Genomic DNA, 10226 nt, shown 5'->3' with positions numbered 1-10226 from the left:
CCCAAACACCCTCTGGGTGAAGAAGTTTTTCCTGATATCCAACCTAAACCTCTCCTGACACAACTTGAGGCCATTTCCTTGGGTCCTGTCACTGGTTACCACAGAGAGGAGATCAGTGCCTGCCCCTCCACTTCCCCTCACGAGGAAGCTGTAGACCACACGAGGTTTCCTTCAGGCTGAACTAGCCAGGTGACCTCAGCCACTCTTAAAGAGTTTCTCCTTAAGAACCTTGGACATCTTCGTAGGCCTTCTCTGGACACTCCCTAATGGCTTTATATCTTTCTAATACTGTGGCGCCCAAAACTGCCCCAGCACTCGAGGTGCGGCTGCCCCAGTGTAGAGCAGAGCGGGACAATCCCCTCCCTCTCCCGGCTGCCGATGCTGTCCCTGATGTGCCCCAGGACACGGCTGACCCTCCTGGCTGCCCGTGTCACGGCAGGGCTCTGCTGCCCACAGGATATTTCAGGCGAGAGGCTGCTCAGAATCCAACACCCGGGAAGGGCCAGCGCACCCCGTCCTCTGGCTACCGCGGCCGGGAAGCACCGGCCGGGCCCTGCCGCCCAGCGCCCACCCCGAGCAGCAGAGCGCGGCTCCGGGCGGCACCCCGGGGCTCCGGGTAAGGGGCCCCGGTCTGAGAGGGGCGGTCAGGGGCGGTGCCGGAGCCGCCCCCGCCCGGCCCTCCCCTTCCGGGCCGCCCCCCGCCCGCCCTTTCTCTCCGCCGCGCCCGTGCGGAGCAGCCGCGGCCGGCGCGGCCGCCGGGACCCGCCCCGCCGGCTCGCCGGGCACCTGCTCGGGGCGGAGCGGCGGCGGCCGGAGGAGCGGCGGGAGCGGCGCCGCAGGCGGTGAGTGCGGGGCCGGCGGCGGCACCGCGGCGCGGCGGGGCCTGTGAGGCCCGGCGAGGGGGCGGGGGCCGGTGCCGCGGGCAGAGGGAGCCGGGGCTGCCGCGGTCATTGTCCCCGCCGGCGCCGCCTGCGCGCCGGGAAGGAGCGGGCCGGGCTGCTCGGGGCTCCGCCGCCCTCCGCGCCCCCCGAGGGCCGGCACGGCCCGGCCCGGCCCGGGGGCGGTGAGTGGCGGTTGCCGCCCGCGCTCCCCACTCCGGCTCGGGCGCTGCTGGCCGGTGGCAGCGGCGGGCTCTCGGCGGGGATTGCGCTGCACCCATCCCGGCTCTGCTGGCGGCGGGGTAGCCCGGAGCGGCGGCACCCGGACCCGCCTCGTGTGTGCGAGTATGTACAGAGCGTGTGTGCCGTGGTGCGGCGGCCGTCGGGGGCTTTGGGAGGGCCAGGAACAAAGCACAGGGCAGGGACACACACCCAAGGCGCCGCGGGGCTGCCGGCCGTGCCCCCGAGTCGTGACTGTTCCAGAACAGCCGTGGTGCTGCGAACCCTCCGGGCCGGCAGCACCGCAGAGCTGAGGTGGCTGCTCACTGTTACTGTAAGGACACCTTAGAGGTGAGCAATGCATAAATACCAGCAGTCCCCGTTTCCAGTAATTTATATGTTGTCACACGCAGAACCACACCAGTTAAAGTCTCTATAAAAAACTTAAAATGATACAGATTTTGTGTAACTCAGTTTCAGTATGTGTTTGATTTAGCTTAATGTATTTTCCCCATTGAGTCAAGCCAAAGAAAGATGAATTGGTCCCCGTTTGAACAAATCTGTGGGTTTTTTGAGACTTCTTAGAGTGATTTAGTTGATTATGCACAATTTTTTCATACACATCTGAGTGGGTGGTAATGTCTCATAAGGGGTTGGTGATAGCAGTCTCCTCACTTGGCTCAACTCCACCTAGGACAGTAACACCTAATTTCTGCTGCCATTCTTAAATGCCCCAAGTCAGTTATTAATGCAGTTTAGATTCCTGAGTTATGAGGGTTTAAAACAAAGGCTGCTCAAATTGCTGGGAGTTTTTAATTACCTGCTTGCTTTTTGTGTTTGTGGACCTCAAGGAAAAGTGAATCTTCTGTGAAAGTCTTGCTGGGTGTGGGTGGCTGGAGGAAGAACAGGGAAGAGGATGCCAGGAAGGGAGGGGAAGAAATTTGCAAAAGGCATGGAAGAATCTTTGGTGAAGGATGTCATATTGTGGCAGCCTGACACAGGACTGGGGAGAGAGGGGCAGAGAACACGGATGACTGTCTTGCCCTTTGAGGATTTTTCCGATTTTTTTTTGTTGTTTTATTTTTAATATTGGCGTTGATGAGGTGAACTGAAATTAATTAACTTCCTTTAGTGACACACCCTGTTATCCTGATAAACTGCTGTCTATCTTGAGTGTCCATGCACTCCTCCACATCTGCCTTCAGCAAAAGAACTGGTATTTCTGCCACTGCTTTTGTAAGAGTCATCAAACCAACTCTCCGTGTGCCTGTGCTGGGACAAGATGGGCTTGATTTTGGTGCACTCTTGGCTTGTGGGTGTTCACCTGTCAGGAGGAAACACAGGCTGGGTTGGAGTTGCAGGCAGGCTGGTGAGGGATGTGGCTGCACACAGTTGGGTTTGCTTTTGCTCTCAGGTGGCAGCAGGTGCTTGCTGTCTGCAGGGAAGGAAGGAAGGAAGGAAGGAAACACGCCAGAGTCTTCCAGCAAAGATGCATTTCTGTGGTGTGACTGGGAAAGGCAGCCTGGACTTCCCAGCCTCCTGGCAATGCTGCTCTGCAGCACCACTGATTCTGAATAATTAAGGGATTTATTTTTGGTCTTCTGGTGGTTTTGTGACACCAAGGTGAAAAAGCAGAGGTTTCCATCGTGGTTTGTATGTTTTGGAGAGCTTTCAGTAGGCAGGAAGTTGTTATGGTCTGTCTCTAGGACTGACACAAGCAGTTTTAACATGCTTCTGGTGTCCCCTTAGAAACTGGTCTGCAGATGTGGCTGGATATGGTGCTGAAACATTTCAAGCTCTGTACTGAACCGGTGTTAAAGGACTCTAATTCAACTAATATATTCATGTGTTGACTTCTCATTGTGTAAAAAAAGAAGTTTGAGAGTGAAATACCTTATTTATTATGTGATACAGATTTATCCTACTCAGTCTTTCCAAGTTGGCATTCTAATCTGTTCTTTTGCAAAGGTGAGGCATTGCCTGCTAATTAGTGTAATTAAATGGGTCGGTTTTAAATGAGAACTCACTGAAAAGTTACATGCTCTGTAGAGCTACTCAGTTATTTTTATTCCGTTGCTCAAATATGCAGGCACAGGGGAATATTTTCTATGTGTTTCAAGCAATTACTTAGAATTTGTTAGATGGTCCACCAGGAAATTCTGTACGCTTGAGATGTTTGCCTGTGCTTTCTGTAGTAGTTCTTCATTGTACTGTAAGGGGCAACAATCATTTCTTCATCTCTGTTTGTGTAGCAAGCAGAGGAGAGCCATCCCCCGTGCTGCCCCTGCATGGCACAGTTACCTTGCTAGCTTGAGGGCTGGTTGTCTAAGTCCTTGGCATTGGGATAAAACCCGTGTAAAGCCTGTCTTCCCCAGCTTGTGCCAAAGAAAGGGATAAAGCTGAGTGGGAGGACAGCTTCTGAAGCCATGTGTTGGTAGGTTAAAGGCGTGCTTCTGCTGCTGGGGAGGCCCAGGCTCCCGTCAGATGAACTGGAGCTTTGAGCTGCTCCCCTGGAGGGGTGACACAATCAGCAGGAGCGGGTGCTGCCTCCTGCCATTGCTGCGTCTGTTCCCAGCTGCTCTGCCTCAGCTGCCTGGGGAGGTGCTGTGGACCAGATCTGGAAATTTCTTAAATATAGCATGGCATGAAAAATGGAGGAGGAAAAAAAGGATTATCTCTCTGATGATGTTGGTGGTGAGGGTTTAGGTTGTGAGACTGCAATGGCCTCACACTTGCCACAAAATATTGTGGAGATTCAAAACATCCTTGGAGATGTGGAAGGTGCTCCAAGAGTGATAAAAGCCCAGGAGAAGGGATGTGTAATTATAAAGAGCCATTGTTGAATATCAGAGACCAGTGAGAGAACTGAGGATGGAAATTTGGCCCTCAGTCATTTGCATTGATCTGTTACCTGCTGTGTTGTCTAAAAGAGGGAATGGTTTAGAAATCCCTCAGCCAAATTTCATTTATCTCAGCCGGATGTGTGCCCGTGACTTAAACATGACTTAGCTGTTCTAGCTTACGGCTTTCAAAGCTGTCACACGTCCTTCCCTGGGGTGGTGTGCCTTGAGATGGGAGTCACCTCCCTGTGCTGCCAGAGCTGAGTTAACAGTGGGGATGGTACTGAAGCCTGTCTAGGAAGCATTGACTACAGAAATCCTGTTGCAGGCTCAGAAACATTGAGACTAGGTTGTTGGGAGATGTTTGTCTGCTTTTATACTTTTTCCTGAGCATTTGGTGTTGGAGGTGATAAGATTTGCCTTGAAGATGAATGGGCAAGAACATGCCAGGCTTGTGTTCTGCTTGGGCAGTGGCTGGAGTGGGCACTGTGTGGGACAGCCTTTGAATCAGCTCTTATAACCTATGCAGTGGAGAAGTTGCCAATTCTGTACTTTTCATTTAATGATGGTGTAAATGACTTTCTGTATTGGAGACCAAACAAAACAAAAGCAAACAAACAAAACTCAGCACTTGAAGTCTGGATTGCAGCTGAGCTTTTAATTTGGTTGTATTTTTGTCAAATACTTAGTTGTTCTGGTATTGAGACTCTCAGTTCCTGATTTTTCTTTCTGGACAGATGCTGCAGCATCTTTGACTTTGGTGTGTCTCTTGTAGCTTCTGATTGATCCCCACTTAGCAGGCAGTCAGTAAAAAGTTTGGGGCTGCTCCTTCTCTTTTTTTGGGTGAAGTGAAAGAGGGAATAGTAATGTGGGTAGTTTTTACGGCAAGAGTCAGTGTCAGTCTTCTTGTTGGCCGTGGAACCCAGTCTATGAGACCTGTTTGTCCCTCTCTCCTCTGAAGGGTTTGTGATGGTGGTCAGGCAATCCCTCTGAAAGGGGTGGGGGATGACTTTTCCTTCAGTGCAGGTGAAAGACATTGAAGAGCAGCTCCCTGGTGATAAGCACTATTAGTATTGATTTGCCCTTTGTGTGTCCTAAATAGGGTTTCTTCCATGATCTGTTCCATGAGATGATAGAAGGCACCAAAAAGTCACAGAAAGCAGTCCACACATTTATAGTCTGTTCCAGGAGAGTTAACTGCTTCTGCTCAGTCTGTGCTGTTACCTGCAGGGGTTTAGCTGTTTGGGACTTGCTGATTTTGGGCTCTTTGCATTAGAAAGAGCTCCAGTTCCCTTCTGCGCAGCTAGATGATTGCAGTCATTTGTGATTTCTTGTTTCGTGCTGGAGAAAGTCAAGAGACAGAAGATTGTTCTGTTCAGGAGAGCAAGTTATTAAAAAACTATAGCCTTTCTGAAATAACATGTGTTCTAGTTGGCACATTCATACAATTTCTGGTCATTTTTGAGTTACTTGTCTCAAGATACTCCTTTCAGGTTTGTGAAAGAATTTTGCACTTGTCAAAACACTAATATCCCAAGGGTGGAATCAAAGGAGAGCTGGTAGCAGGCTTGAGGCGATTTCTCCCAAGAGGGAAGTTGTCTGCGTCCAGTTCCAAAAGTCAAGGGAAAGAAAACAAAAGGTGGTAGTGCCATTAATATTTAAAAACTATCTAAGCACAGTTACTGATAACTCTTCCAATGAGTCACTTATTGTTGCAACATAAGACACAAGCAGCACTCTGAACCTAATAATGCTAGTTAAAAAAATAGTTCTTCATGTTTTCGTAGTGACAGTGTCTCCCAAAGTACAGCAGAACATCTTGAAGAAATTCAGAGCCCAGAGCAGCCAGGTCCTGTCACCTCTGCTCCATCATGACCTTTTCAGGAGCACCTGGATACCTGACTTGGAAACTGTAGGGCTGTTGGGATGTAAAATCCCTCTGGGCCCCATTCACACGGGCTCAGGGATGTCCAGAAATGTGAGGGCTGAATTAGAACCTTCAGAGAAAATAAATGACATAAATCCACACACACGAGGTAGAAATGCAAGTCTAGTTTTAAATAAGTAGAGAATTTTTAAAGTGTCTCAAGCAAACAAGAGACTGAATTAGTTAGTAAGAAAAGGACCTAAAACCTAGTTTAAAGTTCAGTAGCCTTTTGCAAAGTTAGTTAAGCTCCAGACATAACAAAAACAGTGTAGCCTTGCTAAACATTCCTAGATAGAACAGACAGAGTTATATACATAGAATTTGTGTGAGGAATTACAAATACTGTCGCACATCAGACTTAGCTTAGGATAGGTCCAGCAAGACTGTAGAATATTTGTGTTTAAGCCTGATTGGCTAAAAATAGAATAAATGCACTACTTTGAGAATGCTGCCAGGCACACAAAGCTCCGCTCACAAATGCTGCTGTTGCTGCTGCCTCTGCGGCTGCTGCTGCTGAAACGCTCACAGAACAGAGTACAGGTGCTGTCGCTGCTGCTTCTGCTTGGGACCTAGGGACTTTATGTTGGAAGGCTTTCTGCATACTGGCATGGACTATAACAATTTTGCTCTTATGAGGCTGATTTTAGTAATGCAGTAAAGGACTTCTACTTTTACAACTACACATCTTCTACAGTCTCCTATGAGGATGTGCAGGAAACTTGGCATAGGGCCTTCACTTGATTCAAGTAATTCTGCTACAGACAGGCTTGCTACCTGATACTGTCCTACAAAAAACTTGCTTTTGGTATGGAACCGTATTGCTGGTGTAGTTGAGGTGACTTTCTGGTGTTACACTGGGAATCTTGTTGAGGGAGAGTGTGTGCTGCCTTCATATGGTGTGTTTCTCTGTGAGGAAATCATATTGCGTGGGGCATTTTTAGGAGGTGTGTTAGATGAGCACTTCTTTCCACTAAACAAAAGGAATGTCATCATTGGAAATTACAGCAGTCCTCCTTATCCTAAGGCAAGATCTAGGACGTGGTGTCACAGTCTTTCTCACGCTTTTGGGTATGATTGTTTAGCCAGTCTCGGAAAGAATGGAAAGAATAAGGAATTGGTCGTCATGTACGCTCAGTTTCTAGCTTTATCAGTCTGGCAGATCAAGTTCTCTACAGATGGTTGGGTGGAGTTTAATGGTGCTTTTGTCTTTTTGGTGTTTACATACTCATTTGAAAATTAGGAATAAAGTTCAGAGCTGAAAAGGAGGTAGGAAGAAAGAACTTGATCACCATGAGAAACACTGTCACTTCTAAAAGTTTACTAAAAGAGATGGTGGTAGTGAGTCTTTGAAACTTGTAGGACGTGCACCACATTTTGAAATGTGTTACCAGGGAATGGGTTTGTTTGGTTTGGGTTGTTGTTGTTGTTTTGTTTGTTTGTTTTGTTTTTGTTTTGTTTATGAAATACTATTTTGTAAGGTGTGTTTTTATGGGTGAAACATAGGAAAGTATTTTGATCACAGTATTACTTTTCTTTGAAAAATAGCTGGCATTGCAGCTTCATATCTGACTTTGGCTAGTATGACCTTCAAGTAAGCAATGGGCCTGAAGTCAGTTCATGGTGTGCAGTCCTCAGATATATGAATTTAGGATATAAGAGGCATTGATAACTTTATATATGGGAATTCAGAGAACCAATGCTTTATCTTGTCCTTGGGGTACTTTGGGGTTGGATTCTTTTTGCTTCACTATCCCTTGCAACAATTACAACTTCATGTTTTGCTACATGAAAAGATTGATTGTGGAGCAAAGAAATAAATTCTAGAGGTTTTTCTTCAGACCTAAGCTATTGCTACATCTTGCAAGTAAATGTCTGGTTAGCTTATGGTGCAAATTCATGAGCAGTTTCTAGTTTAGGAGGTGGCTTGTCTAAAGCCTGCCTGTGGGGTGGGCAGCAGAAGTATGCTGTGTATTCCTCTCTTAAGGTACTGCTGTTTCAGCCATGAGGTAATCATACCAAAAAGTCAAGTACAGCAAGGAGTGATACTTTGTTTGAGCAACCAGTGTGACTGGGGGGTGTGAGGCGCTGGGTCTGGCATGTGGGTGCTCACTACTTGAGGTACTGCCTTAAAGCTTGTGTGTTTTTCTCCCTTTTCAATTTGAGTTCATTAGGCAAAAGATTTAGTTAAAGGAATTTTTTGAGCACTGGGAGTGCCAAGAAGGCCATACTTTGCTAGCTCAGACTAGTTTTCTGTCTCCCTGAGTGTCTGAACAAATAATTACAGAAAATACCATAGCATATATGGAATGGCATTGACCTGGGTGTATTCTTTCAGTTTCAAATGGTTGGTTGTTCATTAACTTTAGAGCTGTTAATAGATCTGGTTTTGCATCTGTATTTCTGGTCTTTAAAGCATTTTGTGGTAATTTAAAGCATAGGCATGGGTATGTGGTCCAAACTTCAATTTTTAACCAGTTACCCAATAATTTCATTCTGCTTTAATCCTTTGTATTTGCTAAATAATGATCAATCATTTAATTCCTATTCACCAGTCTCATTTCTGGTGAGTTTCTATATACTTTCATCACTATTTTTTGAAGTTCCTGGGGGGTTTTTTGCATTCTTTCATAGCTTTTATGAGGGGAGTGCTACCTTCAGGAGTCAGGAGCAGCACTTTGTCATAGTGTCATTGGATATTTAGTGTGTGTCGTATTAGCAGGTTATTAACAGGTGAAGTACAGCAATGAAAGAAAGTGATCTTTTGTACCTGGTTTGATTTGGATGGAGCATGTGGTGACCTAGCAGTTGTGATGTGATTGGGTAGTTAAAGTTTACAAGAAATCTGCAACCATGTAAAAATTTTGGTGTATATGAGAAATTCTTTATCATCTACAGCATTCAGCACATGCTAGTATCTTTTTCATTGCTGCAGCTTGCTTGTGAGTTTATTAGCATTTAACAGCAAGTTGAATAGACAGCATTACAAAATGGAGAGAAAAATGGAACAATGAGCAAATCTTTAAATCTTTATAAAGAAAATGTGGTGTTTTAAGATCAGCAACCAGAGAAAAAAAGGTTGCTTGCCTTAAAATTGATAATAGAGGTTTACCTTTTACTTAAAACATCCTGAAAATATACCTTACCCTAACTTTGAAGCTTCTAGTACTACACTTGTTAAAAAACTTCCTGTTGAAATTTGTAATCAGACTAGTAAATTATGTAATTTTTACAGCTTCGAGAAACTCATAAACACATGAGAGAAGATGACAAGATCTAGATCAAGATCACCACGATGGAAACCAAGGTAAATATTTACAGCTTGTGTTCTGAAATTTTGCTCTATATAAGGATTTATAACTGGGACCTAAAACTTGCATTAAAGAAAGAAAATTGCATACAGAATTGCAATTTGCAAAGTGTGTTTTGTAATTTATAGTTTATTGTACAAGCTGAACACCTGTAATTTTTTTCCCAGCTCATGATTTTGTTACAATTTCTTTTAAGGTGAAAGTGTTCAGTTTTTGCAGTCTGCCAAGAACCTTGTTCCTCTTTTGTTTTGTGATTTACAGTTTCCTTAAGCACAAAATCCAAGCTCCAAACTAGTTAAGGTTATTTTTACACAAGCACCACCTTGTGCACTGAATATCTGTAACTCGCTTCTGGTTTGCTTGTTGGCCTACAGGGAAGAACTGTTAAAAAAAAGTTAGTTTTGTTTTTTTTTTTTTAAAAAAAAGCTTCCTAGTTCAAACACCTCAGACTTACTGAGGTTTAGGGCTGATATGTAAATTGATCTTTAGCACAGTTAGACATGCCTTGCAGCATAACACAGAGTGAAAACATGTGGAAATGTGGGAGTCGTTGCCCTTCTCCTTGGACATTAACCTAGTAGTGCATGTCTTTGACATTTGTCAGCAGAATAAACTCCAGCTTACTCCTTGCTGTGAGTTACCTGCCTCATGTTTAATACTTGCATGCATATTTGAGGTGCTGGAAACAGAAGGGTGGAATACAATTTCAAGCTTTTGAGAATGTGAAATTACTGCTGGTTTTAGGTATCTCTTCAAAACAGACTAAGTTGTGATAACCAAGACCAAGGGAGTTTGGACAACTCAGAGAAATGTGTGGGGTCTTTGATTTTTAAAAAGAGAAATCCTACCTGTGTCCATAGTAGATTGATAGCTGTGAATGTCATTTGAGTAAGGACAGCCTCAGCTGTCATTAAAATGCAGGCCCTAACCAGACCAACGTGGGACAGCAGCCGCAGTGTGGGTGCTGGTGGAACTCAGCCATTACGGATTTAGGAACATCTGTGGTTCTGACTTCGAGCTCATTTGCAGAAATGGAGTAAATAGTTGTGCCAAA

At 45.5% G+C, this 10226-nt stretch overlaps 1 protein-coding gene across 3 annotated transcripts in view; it reads left to right on the top strand.

Moving 5' to 3' along the window:
- The first annotated feature begins 695 nt into the window (after nt 1-695).
- Nucleotides 696-10226, top strand: part of BCLAF3 (BCLAF1 and THRAP3 family member 3) — a 29956-nt gene continuing 20425 nt past the window's right edge. For 2 of the 3 annotated variants that reach the window (XM_063392920.1, XM_063392918.1), the window contains exons 1-2: nt 696-842; nt 9097-9168. In XM_063392920.1, the coding sequence (XP_063248990.1) occupies nt 9128-9168 (41 nt within the window). In that variant the 5' untranslated portion in view covers nt 696-842; nt 9097-9127. Of the gene's footprint in view, nt 843-1081; nt 1224-9096; nt 9169-10226 lie in introns of those variants that run through there. The other variant, XM_063392919.1, reaches the window with a different exon arrangement.

This window comes from Prinia subflava, chromosome 3 (assembly GCF_021018805.1).
Source record: "Prinia subflava isolate CZ2003 ecotype Zambia chromosome 3, Cam_Psub_1.2, whole genome shotgun sequence".
Lineage (NCBI taxonomy): Eukaryota > Metazoa > Chordata > Aves > Passeriformes > Cisticolidae > Prinia > Prinia subflava.
This window is presented reverse-complemented; position numbering and strand designations above follow the sequence as displayed.